The 26,969-nt window shown below is 43.7% G+C and overlaps 1 protein-coding gene across 1 annotated transcript in view; it reads left to right on the forward strand.

The window, feature by feature from the left end:
* Positions 1-253: 253 nt before the first annotated feature.
* Positions 254-26,969, forward strand: part of LOC147424530 (protein disulfide isomerase-like 1-4) — a 40,208-nt gene continuing 13,492 nt past the window's right edge. The window contains exons 1-10 of the mRNA XM_086499857.1: positions 254-1,065; positions 12,764-12,893; positions 12,983-13,148; positions 13,304-13,422; positions 13,497-13,577; positions 14,119-14,205; positions 14,311-14,388; positions 14,482-14,550; positions 14,630-14,710; positions 14,843-14,977. Of these exons, the coding sequence (XP_086355983.1) occupies positions 488-1,065; positions 12,764-12,893; positions 12,983-13,148; positions 13,304-13,422; positions 13,497-13,577; positions 14,119-14,205; positions 14,311-14,388; positions 14,482-14,550; positions 14,630-14,710; positions 14,843-14,977 (1,524 nt within the window). The 5' untranslated portion in view covers positions 254-487. The remainder of the gene's footprint in view (positions 1,066-12,763; positions 12,894-12,982; positions 13,149-13,303; positions 13,423-13,496; positions 13,578-14,118; positions 14,206-14,310; positions 14,389-14,481; positions 14,551-14,629; positions 14,711-14,842; positions 14,978-26,969) is intronic.

The following is a 26,969-nucleotide window of genomic DNA, read 5'->3' on the forward strand; positions in this document are numbered from 1 at the left end:
AACCACCTCGTCGACACGCATCAGATGACGTGGTGTGGGAAACATAACTTTATAACTAAACTCGAACGCCCACCTTCCCTTGTCCTTGTTTACTTTTTGTCGATCGAAAAATGTCGCACATCTCATGATTCTTCGTGCAGTTCGCCATCGTGGATCCCATGACCAAGGCTTCATTGAAGTCCCCGTGTTACGGCGGGGGAGGCTCCATTACTATTCGACCTGCTGATCTAGCATCCGCGTTTTAGCCAAATGACAAGGTGAACGGCGCCATGTCCGCATCACAAGAGAGGGAATCATGACGTTGAAATGTTTTCTTTACCTCCCTTGAGCTGCTGAGCATGCAATTTTCAATGGGTCGTGACTGGAACGTGGCCTATGAAGTATGAACGTGTAAAATCGGTGGACAATTTGCGCGTGCTACGAGCTTCTGCCATTGAGACGTCCATCTTCTTGCGAAGTAGTTTCAGCTCGGGAAGCGTCTGCGATTATGGCGGCTTCAGTTCTTCGAGCTCCTCTCTGTGTCCTCTTTTGTGTAGCAATCTTGTTTCTGTCTACGGTAAATGCTTCGTACCCAGAGCTAGACCAGTCGGAAATTGAAGCTCTCGGTCTTTCGGAGGAGGATCTCATTACCTTTGATGGTGAGGAACACGATGGTGATTATGAACATGAATACGAAGAATATGAAGAAGCAGCAGTGGAGCATGACGAAGGTTTGGCAGAATTTAAAGAAAGTGAGGGTGATGGAAATGGACACGGCGGAGATGAGGATAGCTCGCATGTCGATGTGGTCGTCCTTACTGAGTCCAACTTCTCAACCTTCTTGGATGCCAATCGCTTCACAATGGTGGAGTTTTATGCACCTTGGTGTGGGCACTGCCAATCCCTAGCTCCTGAGTATGCAGCTGCTGCCACAGAGCTTCTGACGTATTCTGTCCCTGTACCCCTTGCCAAGGTGGATGCCACTGAGTACCCCGACCTTGCACAAAAGTATGAAGTTGAAGGCTTTCCTACCATTCTTTTCTTTGTCAATGGCAAGCCCAAGCCTTATTCATATCATCGAAACAGGTTAGCATGCCCTTTCCTTCTCCTTCTCATCAATGCACCATGTCCGTCAACTCCAATGAGTATGCTTGAAAGTGCTAGGTAATAGGTGTCCTAAATCTGGTGCATTTTCCTGTTTGGTAAATTCTTAGAGGAGGAATGTGTAGTTAGGCAGCTCTAATGAACATACACAGGCACTACTCATTTGTTGAAAATATGAATGCCAAAAATTATGCTACTTTTGTTACGAGTGTGCTGTAGGAATTCTTTGTAGATGAAAAACAAGGTGAGGGCGAAGAAGTGCTTTTTTGATGAGTGCAAGTGGGGTGTACTTACTCCGGAGGCTTTGGGTGCAGAAAAAGCCCAGGCAAGGACACCCGGAGAGAGACAATAATCTAACTTGTGGGTAATTCATGGCCAATTAAATGCTGCTTTTTGATGAGTGATATGCGGGGTGCAGAAAAATGCAGATAGCAAGAAGATGAGGGTGAAGAAGAAGCCTAAAGCATTGATCGTTGTCACATGGACTGATTATTCACTAATGCTATAACCGGCCTGTACACAGTAGAGGGCGGTGCCAATTCAATTTACCTATTAATTTAATACAGAAGATAGAGAAGAAGAGAGTTCACATAAGCGTCCAACGACTAGAATGTCATTGCACATATGAAGACCGACACCCTGTATGCCCCAAAGATTGACGTCCCTTTCAGTATTTCTTTATTCAATTGAAGACCAATGATCCGTACACTTACACCAAACTCTCACCAAGCTGTTCAAACCTGTCAAGGGCTGATATTGCAGGTGTTTGACCAATTTTGGCAGCACGACGCCGCCAAAATCTCTGTAGGTCAAAAGTACAAGTCTAGGACGCATTCCCTTGCATTTTAGAAGATTTCCGGTGAGCTGTAAGTAAATTTAAACCTACTGTAATTTTTTGTTTGGTCACTGACAGGTGCCCAAACTACTGTATAACTACCCGAAGGCTCCCCGAGGCTTCCTTGGTGTTAACTTGCAGTTTAGGTGCGAAACCCTAAACTTGCAAATAAACGTAGCAAGCTGTAATTATCTTTTTTGATCGTTTTGAGCGGAGCAAACATGTCCGCGAGTGTCTTAGGAGCTCCCGCACGCAATGGGACACTTCCCTTTCAACTTGGATGAGTTTTCATGCGAGAAAATTCTGTTGTTTCGCAATCTGTCGCGATGTAACCGTGCGTACCTGTGGGGGATTAGCAATTAGCTAATCCGGTTCTTGTTCAGAAGGCTCTTTCTTTGGCAAACGTGCATAAAACCCACAAGATTGTACATAGTCATCTGAATAGCCCAAGTAGTGGGGCATTGCCATATGTGTCGGGGGGAGAGAGATGCACGAGAGTAGAATCATTGCTCTACATGAGACAAGGGAGAAGGCAAGCTTTCTATTAAAGTTGTGAAACGTCAGCAGTTTGTGACATGCAAGGGTTTTTTTAGATAAAAATTTAAGCAAAGCATTGGCAGCTCTCTTTGGAGGTCAAAAACACAGATGAGGATGAAGATCCCGTAGGTAGCTCCAATCACCTCTGCCCCAACCAAGGAATAGAGACATGGCCACAGCAAGAAACAGACAGAAGTAGGGTGCAAGGGGACATAAAACCGTTCTATGATCACATAAAGCGGTGGTTCCTTCAATTAAAATACCTGGACCTAACTACACACACTAACTTCAATCTCGCTTCCTCGCTCAACACCAGATTGGCCCCGAAGTCCGGCGCCCCTTGCGGTATTTCTTTATTATTATAAAGAGGGGAAATACAAAGATAAAGTGCTACAGAGCATCTGACCTGTACATGGCTGAATTTCTCCTGTTCTGAAAGATTTCGGCAGCATAACGGTACTATAGCTTACACAAAACAAGTCCACAGGTAGGGAAACCCTTCCATTGATCTAAACCCTCTGTTAGGAGGCCAAAACAGTCAATTCCAGCCCGCTGTCATTTCTGGTTATGACCTGTTTTTCATCTGTTTTCAGCTCTAAACAGTCCCTATATTGCTCCCTGCAACCTGGGCTATGTTACCCTCAATTCTGGGATGATTCCAAATCCAAAACAGTCCAAAATCAGTACTAAAACAGGACTGAATTACACACCCGTACGGAGAGGTTATTACCCTCACCTGTTCGTGCGTTGAGTAGCAGTTAGCTACTCCTCTTCCTGTGAAAAGAGGCTCTTGCCTCGGCGTTCAAGTATTAAACCACACAACTGTACATTATGTCAAATGATTACCCCTCTAGTGGGGCATTACCACTGTGTAATAGAGGGAGAGGTGATCTAGAGGGAGCAAGCTCAACCTCCAGCGCATATAGAGCAGGGAAAGGCAAGCAACAATAGCTTTCGTACTTGTTGCTATCCACCACACTCGTCAAAAACAACCTAGCGTTTGATTTTAACACCCTTTTTCACTCTCAAGGTGGGAAAGTAGGCAAAAATGTGCCAAGTCGCACTCATGCGTGGTTTTTCCGCTTTGTTCCTTCCCATCTAAAACTATCTCAACCGGTTCTTTAGTTGGCTTAGCGGCAGAGTAAAAAATGTTCCTCTTGACATTCCGGAGCTAATGACACAAACATATTTCAAGGTCCAAAAATAGTAACTCCCTAAATTTTAGGGATCACTTCCATTGCATTCCCTCGGGTCTTCTAACCATCTTTCAACACTGTGACCACATCTAACAATGCAATGTGGCTCAGATACAGTGACTTTCGATCAGTGTCCACTCATAGGAGTGCACATTCATTTCCGGCCAGGCACTCTGTCTTGCATCTTTCCCAGCGGCCAAGCACACGGTCTTGATCCACTGCCATTCTATTCTTTAGTGCCAGTTCTAAGGCTCGGACAAACCATTAGTCCAATGTCCCAATGGCCGTCTTCTCTGGCCATGCAATGGTCCAAGCTTAATCCAAAAAAATTGGGGAAAGCAACAACAACAAAAGAAAAAGAATAGAAACCCTAAAATTCATGCAAACCCTAATTTTTGTCAGAAACCCTAATTTTCGAAAATCGCGGAGGTGGGATTTTGTTTTTTTGGTATTTTTTTGAGCGACGCAAATCCCTGCTTTTTGGCTTTGCAAGGAAACTGGAAGAGAGATAAAGAGAGAATATGCTTTATTTTTACTCTCATTGAGAGAGAGAGAATGTGCTTTTGCTTTCAAGCTTTTGGGCATCCCTTGTAACATTTAAATATGCGGTGAGGGCCTTACTTCTCAGAGCATCTGGACGAGAGTCTGAGAGTGAAACCCTAATCTCTCTTTGTACTCTTAACATTGATTTTAATACATAAAGAAATACCGAAAGGGGCACCAGTCTTTGGGGCCAATATCGCTAGGCACGGAACTCCGCCGGGCCAGTGCAAATCTATTGTGATCTGTGAATTGTTTGAAGTGGTTATTTGGTGCTGTCGCGATTGATTCTTGACTTGGAGTGTCCAAGTTGGTTACAGTGGTATCAGAGCACGACCGATTTCTCTTCTATGGGAAATCCGATCCCCATTTTTTTTTCTCCGCGACACCTATGGCTTCACGCAAGGATCAGTCGACTCCCTCTGCATCTGGAGATGCGGGCAAGGATCACAACGAAGATTCCGGCAGAGAGTATGGCCGGCCTCGGCCTACTTAGGCGGAGCAAAGAGAGATGAAGCGTCATCAATTGATCGGCGATGCAACAAAGATGATGCTCAGTTTTGCGAAGGATCCGAAATTGGCAAAATATATGAGTGAGACTTCTTTTCAGGAAGTGCATACGCAGTAGCAGAAAACCACTACACCACCCCTGAAACCCTCTCTCAAGAAACCTTCTGATCACAAACAATATTTAGAGAAGGAACAAGAGGTGGTTGATGCACGGATTGCTTAGCTTTTTGACGCGCAAGAGAAAGCCAAAAAGCACGGCAAAAAGCAGAAGAAAAGCACTGACTTCCCGGGATATTTGGGTCGTCAATCGACTTTTGACAAGGCAAAGAAACGGAAGAAGCGTGTTCGATTTGAAGGAGTGCCCAGTTCTTTTTCTTCTTCTTCTTCTTCTTCTTCTAGCTCTTCTAGCTCTTCAGATTCGAGCGAAGAAGACAGAAAAGGTAAAAAGCGAAGCAAGAAACAAAGCTTCGGAAAGGGCAAGAAAAAGGCAAAGAAGGCTAAATCTCGCCCAGAGACTGGCAGTTCTGCTGAGGACTCGTCTACAGACAGCTCAGATTCGGATGATGGAAACTTTTATGCGAACAAGAAGAATTTTTACAAAGCCAACCAGTATGACTTTCTCGAAAATTAAAAGCAAGAAAGTTCGAGAGTTTAATGAAGGTGGCCACTCGATCAAGTTTGATACTTTTTCAGGATACTCAGATGCTTCGAAGGCTTTGTCTTTTATACAGCAGTTTGACATCGCTTTCGCGGGAGGACGCTATTCAGAGCACTCCAAGATTCGGAGAGCTACCTCTTACTTTAAGGGGAATGCTTGTACTTGGTGGTCCACGCTTCTTTTAAACAAGACTGCGCCAGTTAAATGGTTGAAATTTAAGAAGCTTTTTATTTCTTCTTGGTTGACGCAAGAATATGAACGAGATGTACGAGCTGCTTGGAACCATCTTCGGATGACCAAGAAAGATACAATCAATGCTTACTGTGAAAGATTCTGGAGCTCTTTTCTACCCGCCTCTTCATTCACAAGAAGATCTTGTTCAGAGAACAGATTGAGCGGTTTACCTTGGGTCTACCTACAGAGATCCGAGATCACTGCTTGGAACAAAAGTCAGCTTCTATTCAGGAGTTGATGAGTCATGCGAAGTGGGGCTTTGCCATTCACTCTGGCAGTTTGACCTACCCCACAGATGAGGCCATGACACAACGAGCCGAACAGACTTCTGGGAATGAAAGTAGAAAGAAAAAGAGCAACCTAGAGAGAAAGGATGCACGACCCAAGCTTACTCCTGAGGAGAGAGCTCGCTTCATTAGAGAAGGGAAGTGCTTTGGATGCGGGGAACATGGACATATCTCCGTGAAGTGCCCTAAAAAGGCACAGAAAGAACAGAATGATAAAGACGACGACAGGCCTGAGAGTTCGAGAGCAGCTGAGGAACGTGGCAGAAAAGGCAGATAGAAAAGCAGAACTGGTACCACATGGCGTGGGACCTGCACCGAATCTAATGAATGAAAGTACAAACTTTGCCGCTTTTGGGGCAACGTGAAGGATCAGGAAGCTCTTTTGAAGGAGCCAAGGCAAACTTCTTTTCACCTGGAATTGGCGGCTCGATTTGGAATTACGCCCGCCACAGGTGGAGGTAGTTCGATTGGCACTTGGATGGGATGTTGCCATTACACCGAGCATTGGCAAACTTCGTTTGCAATCACAGGGGTGTTCAAGGCACGTGAGTGACATTCTACTTAGGATCCCTCGGTACCACAAGAACTACGCTGTGGTTGACTACTGGGCCGAGAAAGCGACTTTGATAAATGAAGGGCTCAGAGAATTGTACTTGATGAACTTCAGTTTCTTTACTCATTCTTTTGGGAGAGAATTGAACGATGGATAAAGGTTGAAAATGTTTTGACCTGATCAAAAGAACGCCAAGATTTTTCTCCACACTCACGCTGATTGCTTTTTAGAGGGCCTGAAGATCAGACCATTGACCTGATACCTGGAAGCACGTCACCGAACCGGCCACCTTACCGTGTGAGCCGAGTACAGACTGAAAAGATTATAAACCAAGTGAAAGACCTCTTGGAAAAGGGTCTTGTCCAGCCTAGTACTTCACCGTACTGCTCTCCACTGTTGCTGGATTTGAAGAAAGACGGATCTTGGAGAATGTACATAGATTATAGAGCTCTCAACAAAATCACCATTTAGAACAGATTTTCGATTCCTAGGATAGATGATATACTCGACAGGTTACAGGGATCCTCGTGCTTTAGCAGGATTGATCTGAAGAGTGGATATCATCAGATCCGAATCGCGACGGGAGACGTCTACAAGACAGCCTTCTGGACTACTTTTTGGATTATTTGAGTTTTTGGTGATGCCTTTTGGCTTAACCAATGCTCCTGCGACATTTAACCGGATGATGGACGGGATTTTTCGAGAGTACAAGCTATTTGTTGGCACTTCTTTGATGATATCATTGTTTCTCCAAGAATGAGGCAGAACACAGAGATCATCTGCTTCACAGACTTTTTGGGACACTTTGTCTCAGCAGCAGGAGTGCAAGTGGATTCGGCCAAGATAGAGACTATACGTGATTGGCCCGATTTGAAGAATGTGTTCGTACTACAGGCGGTTCATACGAAAGTTTGCAGAGGTTGCTTCCCCTTTGCATATCTTGATACAGAAAAGAGTCCCTTTCTCGTGGGGATCCACAGAGGTGACTGCCTTTCAGACATTGAACAAGAATTTGACTACATGACCAGATTTGACTTTGCCGGACGTGCAAAAGTCATTTGAAGTATATTGTGATGCTTGTGGTCGTAGTCTGGGTGCGGTTTTGATGCAAGAAGGCCATGTCATTGCTTACGAGAGCCGATTGTTCTCTGGGCTGGAGATGACAACACAGATTTATAAGAAAGAGCTTTTGGTGGTTATCCATGCTCTTACTCAGTGGCGGCATTACCTACTCGGAGCGGATTTTACCGTCTTTACAAACCATCAGAGTTTGCGCTACTTCTTGTCACGGAAGCAGCTTTCGGAAAAGTAGATGTGGTGGGCGAATTATCACGTGACACATCCCAACCCTATGTGTCTGTGGACAAGCTACACCACAGCAGGGTTAAGTCAGTCCAGTCAGTTTAGATTAGTAGTGATCTGGCACTTTTGTGAGTCTATTCGTAGACCGTGCATGCCCAGTCACTTAGCATAGATGCATATCCTCCGGTTGCACACAGCATGATCATCAGTATTCCCTTCAGAATCCATCAGATTCAGTCAGGGGAATTTTCCAATGCAGTTAGCCTATTTTCCTATGTTTGGTTATTTTCACTTATTATTTTTAAGTGACTTTCCAACAAAAGTAGGTAGGGCAATTTTGCTAAGTTAATATATAAGCAAACCCAAGTTAGCACTTTCTGGCAGAAGAGGCAGCAGGAGCTTCCCGCTCAAACAGGCAACTTCTCAGCAGTACCCCCCTCTCAGCACCCCTAGCGTTTTCAGCCCTAGGCCATCCACTTCCCTTGGTGTTTTTGCCCATCTGCAACAGCCCCTACCATCAGCGTTTTGGTCGCTAGCAGAGCAGAAGAGCCAGCGTTTTGTACAACAGATATCAGCCATCTCAGCGTTTTTGCAAGCATCATCAGCATTTTTGGATTGCAGATGCAGATCAGCCTAGCGTTTTTGGCTAGCAGCAGGACCCATCAGCGTTTTTGATTCTCAGCCTTACCGCAGCAGATACACAATTTTCAGCCCTTCGCAAAGTAGCAGATCAGCCCCAGATTGGTTGCAGAAGTTCCCCCATCTTTGACCCAAGAAAAAGCCACCGAAACAGTCATTTTCAGCCACCGAAACAGTCCCGAAATTCAGCGATTAGAAGATCTCAGATTTCAGCCATCAAGTCGTCGTCGTCACCACCGTCGTCGTCATCGGCATAGTCCAAGTTGCATCAGTCCATTGCATTCGCATTGTACACCTTTGTGCAATCAAAGTAGGGTTTTACAAACTCTCGGGTGTCGTATCTCTTCTGTCTCCTTCTCTAAGTCTCATTCACTTGCACGCACAATATCCACTCACTTTGTTCGTGATCATAGCACTCTACAAGACGGAAGGCTCTCTCCTTTCCTAAGAACGAAAAGGAACCTTGTCACGTGACACATCCAACCCTATGTGTCCGTGGACAAGCTACAACATGATCAGGGTTCAGTCAATCCAGTCAATCTAGATTTAGAAGTGATCTGGCACTTTTGTGTGTCTATTCGTAGACCTTGCATGCCCAGTCACTTAGCATAGATGCATATCCTCCGGTTGCACACAGCATGATCATCGGAATTCCCATCAGAATCCATGAGCATCAGTTAGGGGAATTTTCCAGTGCATTTAGCCTATTTTCCTATTTATTGGGATTTTCACTTATTATTTTTAAGTGACTTTCCAACAAAAGTAGGTAGGGCAATTTTGCTAAGTTAATATATAAGCAAACCCAAGTTAGCACTTTCTGGCAGAAGAGGCAGCATGAGCTTTCCGCTCAACAGGCAACTTCTCAGCAGTACCCCCCAGAACCCCTGGCGTTTTGGCTTTGCATCATCAGCTACACCATGAGAGCCCTTGTGTTTTGGATACAGACATCAGCCCGGCGTTCCCTCTCGCAGTTACCGCGGGCAACACCAGATCCCCAGCGTTTCCTCATTTGCATCATCGCCATCAACTTCAGCCTGGTAGCGTTTTTGCCTTTCCTCAGCCATACTAGATCCCATGGTGATTTCAGCCCTTGCTTGATTGCCCTCACTCCCCAAGTCATCTAGCGGTTGCAGATTCATCCCGTTTGCAGCAGCAGTCCCCATAGCCTTAGCGTTTTTGAACCAACGTTTTCAGCCATAAAACGCAGCAGCACCTCTGCCATTCCAGCGTTTTTGGATCAGCAATTCAGCATTGGAAAACGCAGGATTCAGCAGATGAAGCACAACAGATCAGCCCCAGATTGGTTGCGAAAGTTCCCCCAAGTTCGCAGCCAAAACAGTCATTTTCAGCCACCGAAACAGTCCCCGAATTCAGCGATTAGAAGCCTACAGATTTCAGCCATCGAGTCGTCGTCGTCACCACCGTCGTCGTCATCGGCATAGTCCAAGTTGCATAGTCCATTGCATACGCATTGTACACCTTTGTGCAATCAAGTTAGACCACTCTCGCCGATGAGAGTGGGGCCTTCGGAGGAGGGTTTTACAACCTCTCGGGTGTCGTATCTCTTCTCTCTCCTTCTCTCAGTCTCATTCACTTGCACGCACAATATCCACTCACTTTGTTCGTGACCATAGTACTCTACAAGACGGAAAGCTCTCTCTTTCCCTAAGAACTAAAAGGAACCTTGAGCAATAAAGATCACTAATCTTGAGAAAATACAACATTCATTCCGCTGCACCATACAAACCTTGAGCAATAAAGATCACTAATCTTGAGAAAATACAACATTCATTCCGCTGCACCTAACATTGGTATCAGAGCTTTGGATGTGTTCTGCATTACTCAAGGAAAGAACCACAAGAACCACAAGAATTTTTTTGCTTGTTGCGGTCGCACGAACCCAAGTTTACTTGGGCGTGGCGATTCCTAATCGTGTTTTGTTGAAGAGTGACAGGAATCCCAAGAAAGAAGGGCTTGTCCAGCCTCCCCTTGTGTCTCTTTTCACTCATTGAGAGCAGACCGTGCACTTAGCGGCCGGCCAATCGACGTGAGGTGGGAAAAAGCAACCTTGGTGTGAGCGCAAGGCCGCCAAGGGGTGCGCCCGCAGAAAAGGGTAGAACTCGGGTGAAGAGAAGATCCTTCTCAAACGCGGTTTGCAAGCGAAAGAAAACCTCAAGAACCTCAAGAACCCAAGACCCCCTCAAGAACCCAAGTTCCTCGTGAACTTAAGAACCCAGACCACAAGAACCCATGACTTCAGAATGATCATCGCTCGAAGCGGAATGGATACTTCGCTTGGAGGTGATGAGCATGAGAGAGGCGAAGAAGAATTTTCCCCACCAGGAGGTTTTTCTGACCCTTCCCCATCTACGACACTGATTGCACTAACTCCAATGGAGGAGTTGGAATTTTTGTTTATGGAACAGGATTTACAACGCAAAGCAAGAAATGCCGCAAGAATGGCAGCCATAGCGCGTGAGCGTGAGCAAGCACGCTTGGAAGCCAAAGAACGACAAGCCACATTGGATCGTGAATTCAAAGAAAGAAAAGCAGAAATGGAACGCAGACAAGCAGAGAACCAAGCAAGACAAGCAGAATTTTATCGCGAGAACAAATCACGACTGCAAGAGATGTTGCGACTCTTTTCTCAAGTGCCGGCACCGATGCAAGAGATTCGGGAAAAGGAGACTCTCTCAGTCTCTTCTTCTCCATCGCATGATACACAGGATTTGCATGATTGTATGAAGCATGATGATGTTTTGAACGTCGACCAAATTGAACTGTGATTTTAAAGTTGTGAAGTATGTTAAGTGATTCTCTCTGGTGTCCAAGTTTGTTACATTCAGCCATACATGATGTCAATTAAGCTCTTGTCTAAACGCTAAATCTGTTCCCAACAACCTATTGTGCATCACTATATGAAGCGACAGATTCTAGACTTGGGGTGTCCAAGTTTGTTACATTCAGCCACACATGATGTCAATTAAGCTCTTGTCTAAACGCTAAATCTGTTCCCAACAACCTATTGTGCATCACTATATCATCTCCATGATGCGTGGAGAAGATAAGAGAAAATGGGATACTATGTTATCATGTTTGGAAGTTGAGATTCAAGGATATAAGGCAATACTTGGTTTCCAAATTATGAAGGATCGCATTGATTGATTTAGTCTTAGGCAGAGGGTGGTTATGGGATGTGGGGCCTTCTCTTAAAAGAAGCTATCAAATGAATTCACTCGAATTGGAAAGGGAAAGTAAAAAATATGTGATACAAGGTGAACATAATGTACCTAGCTCTCCTTTGATTTGTTCTTTTGAGCTTCAATATCTACTCAAAAGGATAGTCATACGGGTTGCATATGGTTTGGTGCCAATCTTTTGTACAGTCGTGCAGTGCTTGTGAAATACAAAAGGAACTTTCTTATTTGTCTCAGTCTGATGAAAGTGATAGTCAAGTCTTGATTGTTGAGTTCAATGATGTTTTTCCTGTTGATCTATCTAATGGTTCGCCTCCAGCGAGAGGGGTAGATAACCATGCAATGGGTTTAGTACATGATGCAAAACCTTTGTGTAAACCTCCTCATAGATTAGGACTCAACACGCGGTAGAGAGGCAATTAAAGGAATATCTAGACAAGGGTCTTTTTGGAACCAAACAATCCACTCTTGGCTTCACCGATTCTCTTGGTGAAGAAAAAACACGGTTCTTTCTGACTATGTGTCAACTATAAAGCGCTAAGCATTCCCACAATCAAAAATCTGTAGACGGTTCTCCATTGCTTCGATCTTTTCGATCAACTTCAGGGGGCCAAATATTTTTCTAAGATAGACCTCAGATCAGGCTATCATCAACAAGTTAGAAATTTGTATAAAGTCTTGAGATATTGTTAAGACATCCTTCAGAGCTAGATATGGGCATTATGAATGTTTGGTAATGCAGTTTGGCCTTACAAATGCACCAACTATTTTTACAAAGCTAATGAATAGCGCATTACGGCCCTATCTAGGAGTTTTTGTAGCCCGGGGGTCCACCTCAAAATATGCAAGTGTATCACTTGAGTTCACCTGAAGTGGTTTTTTTTAGTTTCCAGTAGTTACTGAATTATGTTTAAAAGAGGGGTTTATAAATGGAAGAGTTCCATGCTGTTCTGTAGCTTTGATACCTCTGATTGCATATAACAGAAGAAGACAAACCCAGGATATTATTTGAGGCGCTATTGTACCAAAAATCCAGCTTGCTTGTGCATGTTCAAAGTGTGCCATGAAAGGGTCACAATTTGAAATGATTTTCCTGCTTATCTCAATCAGGGGGAAACCGGTTGAGAGCCCATGTGCATTAACTGATTATTTGCTTATAGTTAGCTTTAATAAGTATTTTGTTTTGTAACAGGGAGGCTATTGTAACTTGGGTGAAAAAGAGGGTGGGGCCTGCAGTTGCAAAGGTAGTATCCATAAATGATGCAGAGACAATATTAGCCTCGGGCAGCACTGTTGTTGTAGCATTCTTTGAAAAACTGGCGGTAAAGCTCATGTTCTTACCTCTCTTGGAAATTTGGGTCTTGTGCATTAGCTTGAACATCATGGATACTAAGTACTGCTAACTTATCAGGGTCCTGAGGTTGAGGAGTTTACTGTTGCAGCTCAGCAAGAGGATGATGTTTTATTCTACCAAATAGAAAGCCAAGAAATTATGGAAGCATTCAGCTTTCCAAAAGCCGCAAAAGCTCCTGCACTTGTGCTATTAAAAAATGCATCAGAAAGGGTTGTCTTTTATGGTATGCCCCAGGGCTGGCTGTATGGAGTTTTTAAAATTTTAAGCAAAAGAGATATATACTTAGAACACATCAGTCTAGAAGTGGAAAAGTTCAGAAGGTTTGCACTAATTATGTGCACCTTGTAGGTGTGTTTGAACAGATTTTTTTTTCTACAGATGGCATTTTCAAGAAAGACTCGCTTTCCGAATTTATAACCGCAAACAAGCTCCCATTGGTGTCCTCTTTCAATTCAGATACTGCAACAGAAATATTTGAGAGTTCCATCAAGAAACAGGTGCCTATTGTATATTGGTGCTTCGGCATTTGCAAGTCCTGAACCAGCTAAGTACGTATTGGCTTCTAAAGCAGATACTTCTCTTTGCATCTCCCGAAGATTTCCAGAAGATCCTACCAATTTTCGAAGAAGCTGCCAAGTCATTCAAGGGAAAGGTAATACCCTTTACCATCAGTCTTGCACATAGGAAGATCAAGATGTTTGTGCCCGTTTGTATCATCTTGAAATTCACAATTTAGCTTGTTTCTGTGTTGAGGAACGCCATGGTTAGGAATGCTCACCTGCTCTACCCCTTTTACATCTCCGCTTCATTGATTGTCTCTTCTCTACTCCCCATGGCTGTCTGTCAAAACTTGTTAGCTTTCTTTGTTGATAAAGTAAATAAATGGACAATAATATATTTTGTCAAGTTTTTTGCTAATAGTTGGTTGTTTAGAAAAGACTATGGCTATATCACCTTTTATTTATGATGGAAGAATTTCATTTGTTTAGGAGTGTGATAGTCAAGGTGTTTAATGGTCTATTATACAAACCTTATCATGGGATCAAAGTTGTCTCGGTAATGAGAGATTATCCCCTCCATGGTCCTGCATTTTTGGCATATGTAGGATGAAAGCTTAGGTGGCCCTCTGCCAAAGTGGTCTTTGTGGGATCCCCTATGATTTCCAAATTAAGGAACATGAACTTCATGTGCAGATTATTTTTGTGCATGTGGATACCAGCAATGAAGAGGCTGGAAAGCCCATTATGCATTTTTTTGGTGTTGATGCCGAGAAACCTATGGTATGTGCCATTTTTGAATATGTTATGGTGATCTTTAAATAATATACGGACAAATGTACCTGAAAGGATTCTGTTGAAGTTTTGTTGATGGGTGGCTGCATGCAGATCGTAGGGTTCACAGTTTCTGAGGACCAGCCTAAGACCTACTTGTTTGAAGATGAGATGACATTCGACAACATAAAGGTTTGGTTTTCATGCTTACATCAGGGCGATTGCAATTGAGGCATTTTCTGCTGTGCTTCCTTTGTCAATAACAGTAGCGGCTTTGTGTACCAGGACTTTGCGACAAGTTTCTTGGACAATAAGTTGAAACAGTTCTATAAATCACAACCTTTACCTGATACAGTAAGCATTACTTTTGAGAAATCGTGCAGAAGTTGTATTGCAGTTTGTTGCCTTATGTTGACTTGGTACTTTTGTGTAGAACAACGGGGATGTGACGGTGGTGGTTGGTAACAATTTTGATGAAATTGTGCTCGATGAATCTAAGGATGTCCTCCTTGAGGTAGCATTTCTTGAATATGCTTATTTACTTCATCTCTGAGAAAATTTTGTGTGTGGCTTTTGAAATATATGTTTAGAGGCAAGTTGCATTAAATGTTAGCCTTCAGAATGGTAACTCAAACGTTATGTGTAGATCTATGCCCCTTGGTGTGGACACTGCCAAGCACTCGAACCAATCTATGCAAAGCTAGCAAAGGCTTTGCGTAATGTGGAATCTCTTGTGATTGCGAAGATGGACGGGACCACGAATGAACATTCTCGAGCACAGGTGAAATTTCAATCACAGCTTCAGATTCCTTGTCTTTGTATGGTACACATAAATTTACAATGTGAGAGTAGAGAACCGTGTTGGATAAGAATCATCTCTCTCTCTCTCTCTCTCTCTCTACGAAATATGCCAACCACCACGGAGGTGTGATCCCAAAGTCCATGAAATATACAAACAGATACCAAGATTATATATCATGGTTCTCAATCTCTAAGAGCTCCTAACATATACATTTTTTATCAAGTTCAAGAGGTGGAACAATTCTCCTCGTACTCCCATCATGAGCTCAGCAAGAGGAATCTCATTTCTATCTGAGCTACATGTCAGTACAACATCCCTGGAGCCTTATTAGGCTCTGGAGAAGTAGGTAGTATAGTTTTTGAAGAAGCAGCTTGAAGAGATGGATCTTGTGGAATAGGATCCTTGTGTCTGTAGACCTCTAAGAACTGAGGCGCCTCTATCACCTTTGCCTTTTCTTTGCTTCCCTCCCCTAGCTCTCTCTACTGACCTAGTATCTATAGATACATGTGCGGCTCTCTCTCTCTCTCTCTCTCTCTCTCTCTCTCTCTCTCTCTCTCTCTCTTTTTGTTCTATTCAGCTTTTATTCAATTTTGTTCCAGACAATTGTATCCTACATATGATGGTTGTAACTTTTGGTCTCATAGGTCATTTTGACCTTTGCAGATGGTAATAGTCATTTTATTTCTCTCTTTTATATGTCTACGTGGCATGATACCCGAAGTGGAATTTGAAATGATGGCGTGTGTGATTTGTCCTAAAGGTGAATTTGGCCTCCAAAGGATGTTAATACTCTGTGTGTGTGTGTGTGTGTGTGTGTGCGCACACACACACACACACACACACACACACACACACACACACACACACAAAAGAATTTACTAAAAAAAATTGTGTGTGCAAAAGAAGGGGGACTTGGTACCCTTTTGTATTATGTAATCAAAATTACAAGCCTGAAGGCATTACATCTGCCTGTAGGCATACAAGGATAGCGGATCTGATAGTGAAAAAACCCTTGAGATATTGAATGACTACAAACCATAGGGGAATAACTACCAGTGATGCAAAGTTACAAAAGATGGGTGATACAACAAAAGCTAGGAGCAAGGGGAGTGAGGGAAGAAAGTAGCAGAGAGTTGAAGGGGAAACATTCTACCTGATGTCGAGAGGAGGTTGAAAACTCCACCAAAGAATCTTCGATAGCCATCTCTAGATTTCCAAGGCTGTATACAACGGCGCATCCCAACAGAAGAGACATCGCCACCCAAGAAGACTTTGCACCAAAAATCTTGGAGATAGATAGCCTCTAGTCATCCCTGGCTATGATCAACAGGGCTATGACATTCTTCTACCTACAAGCCGAAGGAGTATATGGTGCATATATGAAGGCGAGGCAAAAACTGCCTAAACACACCCATCAAACCAATTCCAAACCTAAATCACTCATCAAACAGGATAAAAAAACAAAAAAAGAACAAGTAGTAAATAGGCAGAACAAGCAACCATACACACCTCAACCACAAGTAGGCATGCAGAACGCACTCACCCCAAGCACACGTAGATCCACAAGCATTACACACAAAAGAAATAAGGCGCATAAAAGCAAGCAAGCTAAATAAACAGTCCCAAGAGAAACAAAGAAAAATACCCGTGCAACAAAAGCAAACAGAATGTAAGGAAAGAAACCATCGCCGGTAGCACGAGTGACATAAGCGGGGAGCGGACATCTGGTGAAAGCTGCCAAGTAGAGCACCTGCAGTTCTGTAAACCTTAAGCGACCATTGTAGTCCGAAGTACGGTGGTTCTCTCTCTCTCTCTCTCTCTCTCTCTCTCTCTCTCTCTCTCTCTCTCTAAGAATGATGTGCTTGTTTCCTTTGTATTACATTAAGGTCACAATTGAAGGGAAAAACCTAGGGATGTATGGGATATGTAATCACAGAGGCACCACGTGTTGATTGAAAGAACAACTGGAAACAACTTCAACACTTAAACAGTTGAATTGAAAAGAGAATACAACACTTGAGACGAGACACCAAGGGGTGTAGTTGCAGTCTCAGATGCACTGGCCCCTAACTAGATGTCCCTTTCGGTATTTCTTTAATATTGACCTTCACAAGGCTTCTCTTTTATAGGCCCTTGGCCTCTTGCATTTACAGAGCTAAAAAAGCCCCAAAAGTCACTTGATTTCAAAAACTATTTTCAAAATCTTCAAAAGTAAATGCCTCCAAAATGCCCAAAGCATTCGCCACGTTAGTTGTTAGACATTGCCTGTGATTTATTTTGGAAAATCCGTTGCGATTTACGGCGGGATTTTCGGGTGACCGTCCTCAGCTTTTGGTCCTTTTGCTTGCTGTCATTCTAGGTCAACTTTAACCCCCCTTTAATCCAAGGTCATGCTACGTCATCTAAGGTGTGACATACCACCCCTTAGAGTAAGGTGATCAACCGTGATTTCACCACTAGATACTACATTTTCTAGCATGCATCAACACAAAATCCAAATCCACAATCAGAGTCAATGTAGCCATCTCATCCTCGTCGGATCTATCGATATGCCAGCATAGTGATCTTCCCATTTATCACATTTAGATCTCACCGATCTCTCAGAGATGTCTTGATGCACCAAGACCACATATCTAGCCTCTCATCCAAAATCGAAACTTTTGGTGCACTAGAATCATATGCTTCACAAATGCTACAAAATGTTGTGCGAATGCCATAGATGCACACTTCATAGATGCATTCACATAAACATAAAGAAAGAAAGCTCTTCCACATGTGTATGACACAAATTTGCAGGTTTGTTCGCACATAAGATTTTCCATTCACATCTATATAGTACTTAGACCCCAGGTCTCTTCGTACAGGAGATTTTCAAACTAGTCAAACCGTATTTCAACAAGATCCAAATAAGTCCAATGAAAATCAAACAATACCCAAACAAGGCGCAAATAGGTCCAAACAAGATCAAACAAGGTCAAATAGTACCCAAACAGTATCTTCATCTCCCATGCTCCCAAATGCTTGTATATCCATCTTCCTCCGTCCCGATATCTGCTAGCTACAAATAAATAACAAGAACATCCAAAAACATTAATTATACGCATGCTAATTTTTTTTTGTAGAGACCCTAATTTGCTATTGAAAATCCTAAAGTTTCAATCTCACATGCGCATTACACTTGAGCCACGTGGACAAGCTTCTGCTATGGTCTAGCGTCAGTCTTAGTTTAGCTTAGGATCTAGCTTGGCACTTTGTGAGCCTCTAGTAGGACGTGCATGTTCAGGCAGATCATAGTTGCATACCCTCTCTTGCACAGTACAGTTTGTTCAGCATATAGGCATGTGAACCCTTAAGTCATTAATATTAATAAGTGACTTATGTAAGCATTTGTTTCCAAAATCGTGGAGGCTAACAGTGATTGCTTGACCCATCATTTTTATCAAACAAAAGGGACCTTTGGGTGCCTCACTTAAACATAAGAAGTAAGAAGAAGATACGAGATCAGCCTGCAGCCTGCCAGCGTTTTTCTCCACGCCTACTCCCTCCTGCAATAGCGTTTTCAGCAGCTTAGTCGTGTGGGTGCAGTACTACTTGCTTTTTCCAGCAGTCCAGGGGATGGCGAGCCACCTTCAGCCCATCTCATGCTACTGATGCTACTGATTGCAGAGAAGCAGCCCACATCACTTCAGTAGTATTCAGCCACACAGTACCTCAGTTTCAGCCTCATTTGCATCAGTTTTCAGCCTTCCAATACCTTCTTCTTTGCAGTACCGCAGTACCACAGCACCCAGCACACAGTTCTCCGCATTTCCATCAGGAAAAACCGTTCATCCGATCATTTGCAGAATTTCAGCCCAGTAAGCTAGCGTTTTCAGTATTCAGCGCTCAGCCTCTCAGTATCCACCGCAATACCCTCAGCATCTACAGTAGTACCCATCAAATATCTTAACAGTACCAAGCATCTCTAGCAAGTACTCATCAGCATCTCAGCATCTAGGATCATTGTAATAGCATTGTGCAAGTCAATAAAGAAAGTACTTGCTTTGTTGCCAGAGCAAGGGGGTCCTTGAGGGTGGTTGGGACCCGACATGCAGTGTCGTCTCTCTTTTCTCTCCCTCTGTCTCTCTCCTTCATTGTGTTCAGTTCAGTTTCTGTTTCCAAGTGCAGTAAAATAACCTTGTGTTTGTGCGGAGTACTAGATCCGAACTAAATCCTTAAACACTTCCGTTGCACCTGACATTCAAAGTTTTTGAAATCAAAATCCGTTCGTGTCAATGAGTAGAGCTCGTCAAGAGGATCAACTTGAACTTCTTTAGCATACCTAAATTCTCATCCATTGAAGAGATTTTAAAAGGTCTCTAAAACACTAAAAAGCGTCAAAAAGCACGTGGAAATTTTTTAGAGAGAAAACGAACATCTTCTTCATCTCCTCTTTTTGTTGTCGTTTCTTCATCGTAGCTTCCAGTTGTAGGTTAAGATAGGATTTGTTTGCTGGTCAAAAAAGCAAACTATTGACACTGTGATACCACTGTAACCGGAAAGGCACCACGTGCCGACTTAGAGAACATCTGGAAACAACTTTTAACACTTGAACATTGAAAAGAGAATTCCACACACAAGACAAGGAGTGGCAGAGTTTCACTCTTGGATGCACTTGCCCCAAACTAGACAACTCCTTTTGGTATTTCTTTATTATTGATCTTCACAAGATACAACTACCGGTATGTGTGTAGCTCCAAGTGAATTCCTAGATCTCGCACAAGGCTTCTCTTTTATAGGTCCATGGGCTAAAAAGCCCCAAGAGTCACTTGCTTCCAAAAACAACTTCAACACTTGAACACTGAAAAGAGAATTCCACACACAAGACAATGAGTGGCGGAGTTTCACTCCTGGATGCACTTGCCCCAAACTAGACCACCCCTTTCGCTATTTCTTTATTATTGATCTTCACAAGATACAACTACCGGTACGTGTGTAGATCCAATTGAATTCCTAGATCTTGCACAAGGCTTCTCTTTTATAGGTCCAAGGGCTAAAAAGCCCATGGAGTCACTTGCTTCCAAAAACTGATCCCAAAAGCTAATCCCAAAAGCTTTAAAAGTCAATGCTTTCAAAATTTGGCGCCAAAAGCACTTGTCCGGTCAACTACTGTGCGTTGTGTAACAAACTTGGACATCCCAAGTGAAGATTCTGTCGCAACACAACAGAGATTCACTTCAAAACACTTCACAAATTTAAGAGTTGACACGGCACGACGTAGTTTCGTGCCAAGAGAGATTGGCCCCAAGACTGGCGCCCCTTTCTGTATTTCTTTTATATTAATCTTTGAGCAAAGTACAACTGCCCGCGGGTGCTCTCTCTCAGACTTTGCGTACAGATGCTCTGTCGAGTGAGTTCCCCCTTGGGTCACTTGTAAAGATTTACAAGGGTTGCTAAAAGCAGAGTCCCAAAAGCATTAAACTCAAAAGCAATGAGCTTCAAAAACAACTTGGCTAAAAACTGCCAAACAAAAGCACTAGCGCTGATTGCGGAAATCCGTATAGCCAAGCCATGTCAGCAGCCAGCGTAAAACGTGGAAAAATCCGTACGCTGCCACGTTAGCCAGTTAGCGCGTTTTCCGGGATCTGTATTGTCTGCCACGTCAACAATCCGTACTACCTGTCCACGTCAGCAGGGCTTGTCCGCCAAGGTGTTGCCACATCATCAGTTTGTGACATACCCCCCTCTTGAAAGAATTGTAATCGCCCTCAATTACGCTTGCAAAACAGACAGAGGCCATAAACTGTCTCAGTAGACACTGACTCTCACAAACTGGTGACGTGGCAGGCCCCTAGACACTTTTACACACACACACACACACACACTGCTGACGTGGCAGCAACCTGTGAAATGCTCCGACATGTTGACGTGGCAAACTATTTGTGATGATTGTTGACGTGGCAGATTTCCGCAAATTGCGTTGACTTGCTGACGTGGCACTACTTACGGATTTTCGAAAATTACGCTGATTGATTTTGGCAGCTTTTGGGTTACAGTTGCTTTTGAGTTTAAACTTTTGGGGCTTTGCTTTTGGGCATCCCTTGTAAGAATAAATAAATCTTTTGGGCCTCATTACTCAGAGCATTTGGACGCAGAGTCTGAGTGTGAGTTCCCGCAGACTCTCTTGTACCTTGTACACAGGTTAATATAAAAGAAATACCGAAAGGGGCGCCAGTCTTTGGGGCCAATACCTCTTGGCACGGAACTCTTCTTACAGTTCTTCTAGCTCTTCCAACTCGAGCGAGGAAAGCTTTGGAAAGGGCAAGAAAAAGGCAAAGAAACCCAGATTTCGCCCAGTTTTCGACAATTCTACAGAGGAGTCATCCTCTGACAGTTCGGACTCCAATGACCATATGTTTATGCAAAGAAGCAGCGTTTTTACAGAGCCAACCAATATGACTTCCTCGAAGACAAAACAAGACAGTGGATTAAATTTGAATCCTTGTCTGGGTTCCGAGATGCTCGAGGGCTTTGGCCTTCATTCAGCAGTTTGACATAGCCTTCTCTGGAGGGCACTACTCAGAGCACTCCAAGATTAGAAGGGCTACATCTTTTCTTAAAGGCAATGCTCATGGTGGTCCACTCTTCTTCTGAGGAAGGAAGCTCCAGTCAAGTGGTTGAAATTCAAAAGGCTCTTTATATCTTCTTGGGCTGGCTTTTGAGTACGAACAAGATATACGAACCGCTTGGAACCATCTTTGGATGACCAAGGGAGATTCTTTGGACGCTTATTGCGAGAGATTTTGGGACTCTTTTGTAGCAACCTCTTCATTTAAGGTTTTAAGGAACAGATTGAGCGGTTTTGCTGCGGACTCCCTACAGAGATCTGAGACTATTGCCTTGAACAAAAGTCAAATTCTATTCAGGAATTAATGGGTCATGCGAAACGGGGTTTCTTAATACATTCGGGAAATTTGACTTACCCCACTGATGAGATTCTGACTCAGAGAACCCGACAGACCTCCAACAATGAAAGTAGAAAGAAAAAGAGTTCCCAAGAAAAGAAGGTTCCACGACCCCGGCTCACTCTTTGAGAGGGCCAATTATATCAGAGAGGGGAAGTGTTTTGGTTGCGGGGAACATGGGCACATCTCCGCAAAGTGCCCCAAAAAGGCATAGCAAGAACAAACTGAAGATAGGACAGAGAGTTCGAGAGCAGCAGAGGAACGTGGCAGAAAAGGCAAGATGAAAACAGGACTGGTACCAGATTGTATGGGTACTGACCCAAGCTTGATTGATGAAAGTACATAACTTTGCCTAGCTTGGCAAAGTGAAAGATCAAGAAGCCTTGATTTTCTTCGATGGAGGAGCCAAGGCCAACTTCATTTCACGTGAATTGACGGTGCGGCTCAAGATTACACCGGAAAGCAGAGGCAGTTCTAGCGGCACCCGAACGGGACATAGCCATTACTCTTGTCATTGGCAAACTTCGGTTGCATTGTCAGGGTATTTAGGGCACGAGGACTTTTACATAATGCCCTTGGAAGGTTTTGACGTCCTCCTCGGAATCCCTTGGTACCATAAGAACAACGCCGATTACTGGGCAAAGAAAGCAACACTGACGAATGAAAAGGGCCAAAAAATTGAACTTGATGTAAAATTGAAGGGCGAGTCCGTCCCTAATGTATCGGCTTCAGCCATTTCCAAATTAATGAAATCCAGTCTCTTTGTTTACTCGATCTACTTGAAAAAGTGAAATGATGAACACAAAACGAACATGTCTGAACTTGATAGAGAACGCTAAGATTTTCTCCACACTCATGCCAATTACTTCTCTGAGGGCCTGCCAGGCGAGTTGCCCCCATCTCGACCTGAGGATCACACCATTGATATGATTCCTGGAAGCACACCACCGAATCGGCCACCTTACCGTGTTAGCCGAGCCCAGAATGAAGAAATCACGAACCAAGTGAAAGACCTAGAAAAGGGTCTTATCCAACCGAGTACTTCAGCCTACTGCTCTCCGGTGTTGTTGGTATTAAAGAAAGACGGATCTTGGAGAATGTGCATTGATTACTGAGCTCTCAATAAAATCACCATCAAGAACCAATTTCCCATTCCAAGGGTCGATGATATTCTTGACCGACTTCAGGGATCCTCTTGTTTTAGCAGGATTGATTTGAAAAGCGAATATCATCAGATCCGAATCGCGCCGGGAGATGTCTACAAGACAGCCTTTCGGACGAGCTTCGATTTGTATGAGTTTTTGGTGATGCCTTTTGGCCTTACCAATGCTCCAGCGACTTCCAACCGAATGATGGATAGGATTTTCAGAGAGTATAGATCATTTGTCGGCACTTTCTTTGATGACGTTATAGTCTTCTCCAAGGATGACGCAGAACATAGACACCATCTGCTATAGGTCTTTCAGGCATTGCGAGATCGCAAGTTAGTTATCAATGCCAAAAAGAGTGAATTTTTCTTGCTGGAGATACACTTTTTGGGACACATCAACTGAGCAGCAGGAGTACAGATGGACCCTGCCAAGATTGAGACTATATGTTATTGGCCGGAGTTTAAGAATGTTCATGAAGTTAGAAGCTTCTTGGGCTTGTGTTCTTACTATCGGCGGTTCATTCGAAAGTTTGCAGAGGCAGCTTCCCCTTTGCACAATAATCTGACTCAGGAAGGAGTCCCTTTTGACCCACAGAGGTGACTGGCTTTCAGACTCTGAAAGAGAAATTAACTACTGGACCAGTATTGACTTTGCCGGATTTGCAAAAGTCATTTGAAGTATATTGTGATGCTTGTGGTTGTAGTCTGGGAGCGGTCTTAATGAAAGAAGGCCATGTGATTGCCTATGAAAGCCGATTGTTTTCAAGGCCAGAATTGACAACACAGATTTATGAGAAAGAGCTTTTGGCAGTGATTCATGCTCTTACTCAGTGGCGACAGTACCTACTCGGAGCCGATTTTACGGTCTTCATTGATCATCAGAGTTTACGCTACTTCTTGTCACAGAAGCAGCTTTTGGAAAAGCAGATGCGGTGGGCTAACATCTTGTCACAGTTTCACTTCTAGATTGTCCATGTTCATGGATAGAAGAATTTGGTGGCAGATGCTTTGTCTCGGAAGCCGCTAGTCTTGGCTATTTCCGCGATTCATCATAGAAGCTTCGAGGACATGGTTGATCAGTATGCCACAGATCTCGATTTTTCGGATGTATTCACTCGAATACAGAATGGGGAGGTAGTAGCGGGATATATATACGGGATGGCTACTTGATGAAGAAAACAATGTTGTGAGTTACACATCCGTTGAGGGAAAAGGTTTTGACTGAGTGCCATTGCCCACCTTTTACGGGTCACCACGGCATCGACACCACCTTGAAAGGTGTGGATCGTTACTTCTTTTGGCCAAGAGTCAAGAAAGATGTGGGCGACTTTGTACGCAGTTGTTTAGTATGCCAGAAGGTCAAGTTTGACAGGCATAAGGCACAGGGATTGTTACAGCCTTTACCCATTCCCACCCACCCCTAGGAAAGGATTGCTATGGATTTCATTTTTGATCTCTCGAAGACACAGAGTGGGTATGATGGCATTTGGACTGTCATCAACAGATTTAGCAAGCAAGCTCACTTCATTCCCGTGAAGAAAACAGTCAAGCCGGATCATTTAGCGAGACTGTTCATTGCACAGATTTTCAGACTACATGGCATGCCTGAGACAATAGTCTCCGATAGAGATCCCCGATTCACGAGTTTGTTTTGGAGGGCTATTTGGGAGAACATTGGCACACAGTTGCAGTTCTCATCATCTTTCCACCCGCAGAAAAATGGGCAATCTGAGATTGCAAATTTAGCTGTACTGGATTTATTGAAGTCTTACATTTCTGATCAGAAGACTTAATGGGAATTTTTTTTGTTCTCGGTGGAATTTGCCTACAATAACACGATCCACTCTTCGACGGGAAAGGCGCCATTTGAGATCATTGAAGGTGCTCCGAAGGTTCCACCCTTGGCATAAAAGATAATTTTTTTGAAGCCAACCAGTATACGAGGGACTTGGACATTGCATTTGCCAAAGTTCGGGAGGCTTTAGCGAAATCTCAGGAACGACACAAGAAGACAGCAGATTGACACCTTCGCAATTTGAAATTAAAGGAAGACGATTGGGTGCTCTTACATTTTGAGAAGGCACGCCTAAGAAAGAAAAAGGGAAAGGAGCAGCTTTTTCCAAAGCTTAGCATGAGGTACTATGGCCCTTTCCAGATAAAAGAAACGATACATGATGTCTCCTTTAAACTGAAGCTGCCCGATACTTGGAAGATTCACAGTGCATTTCATGTGAGTCTATTGAAGCCTTTTAAAGGGGATGTGCCCGATGATGGGGAGCCAGATGAGCAACCTGAAGTGGAGGAAAGCGAGAAGATACTCGTTCCAGAACAGATTTTGGCACACAAGGACAGAAAGATAAAAGGTAAAGTGATTAAGCAGTTCTTGGTTAAATTCAAGAACTATTCTGCATTGGATGCGAAGTGGATTAAGGAGGAGGACCTAGCAGATACTCCTCAAATTTTGGAACTTTACCTTGAAGCATCCGGTTTAACATAGTCTACTGCGATAGAACCCCGACTTCAGTGAGGGTGAATCTAGTTCAGCGGGTTTGCACAAGAGGGGAGTCACTCCGCTCCTTTGTCAACGGATTACCCGATTTTGAATAGAGTCACTGATGTCCCCTTTGGGTTTCAAGGATACTAAAGAGCTGAGTAGTATTTTGCTCTATGGCTTTATAACTGGAATTCCCGAAAATGAAAATGATTGATTTGTACTTGACTTGTTTGAGTGCAAGAACTAAAAGACGAAATGACTGCAACATTTCAGTCTCATAAATCTCTAGAGACATGATTGCAATAAGGATTAGTTAATCGGGCATCCGTGAGGTCCGGAATGGATCTAGATGCGATTACTAAATACGTTGCCGATTGATCATGGTCTGAGATTTGGAATGAATTTGTATGTGATTTGTCATGTGCTGTCCTGTGATGTCCGGTGATGTGATTGTCGTCTTGTACAAGTGCTAGATATGTCCTGTCTAGTGCGTCGGTACTAATAGTCAGTGTCTACTAAGACAGTTTATGCCCTTTGTCTATTTTGGAGGCGTAATCGAGGGCGATTACAATTCTTTCAAGAGGGGGGTATGTCACAAACTGGTGACGTGGCAGGCACCTGGACACGCTATAACCGGCCCGTACAACGTAGAGGGCGGTACTATTTCAATTACCTGTTAACTTTACACAAAGCACTGAGAAGGGAAGAGAACACAGTTGCGTCAAGCGACTAGAATGTCACTGCGCACACGAGACCGACACAAAGCTGTCCAAACCTGGCGAGGGCTGAAAACGCAGGTTTTTGATCTGATTTTGGCAGCATAACGGCGCAAAAACCCCTGTAGTTCAAAAACACCTGTCTAGGACGGATTCCCTCGATATCTGGAAGCTTTCTGGTGAGCTGTCACAGAAATTCAGCGGGCTGTAATTCTCTGTTTTTCACTGCCGGGAGCCCAAAAGCCTGTACACACATCCCAAGGCTCTCACGAGGCTCCCCCGATGTTCCCTTGTAGTTTAGGTGCGAAACCCTAAACCTGCAGAAAAACACAGCAGGATGTAATTCCCTGTTTGGGATCGTTTTTAGCGGAGCGAATACGCCTACGCGTGTCCCAAGGGCTCCCGCACGCAATGGGACAGTTCCCCTGTGAATTGGACGAGTTTTCACGCGAGAAAACTCTCCAAACTCGCAATCTTTCGTGATGGAACTGTGCGTACCTGTGGGGGATTAGCAATTAGCTAATCCGGTTCCTGTTCAGAAGGCTCTTGCCTTGGCAAACGCGCATAAACCCCCAGAACTGTACATAGGTCAAATGAGAAGCCCACTAGTGGGGCATAACATACTGTACGTAGGGGAGAAAGAGAGCAGTATGTAGCGTGCGGGGCA

Source organism: Adiantum capillus-veneris, chromosome 25 (assembly GCF_014529385.1).
Source record: "Adiantum capillus-veneris isolate H3 chromosome 25, ASM1452938v2, whole genome shotgun sequence".
NCBI classification, from domain to species: Eukaryota; Viridiplantae; Streptophyta; class Polypodiopsida; order Polypodiales; family Pteridaceae; genus Adiantum; species Adiantum capillus-veneris.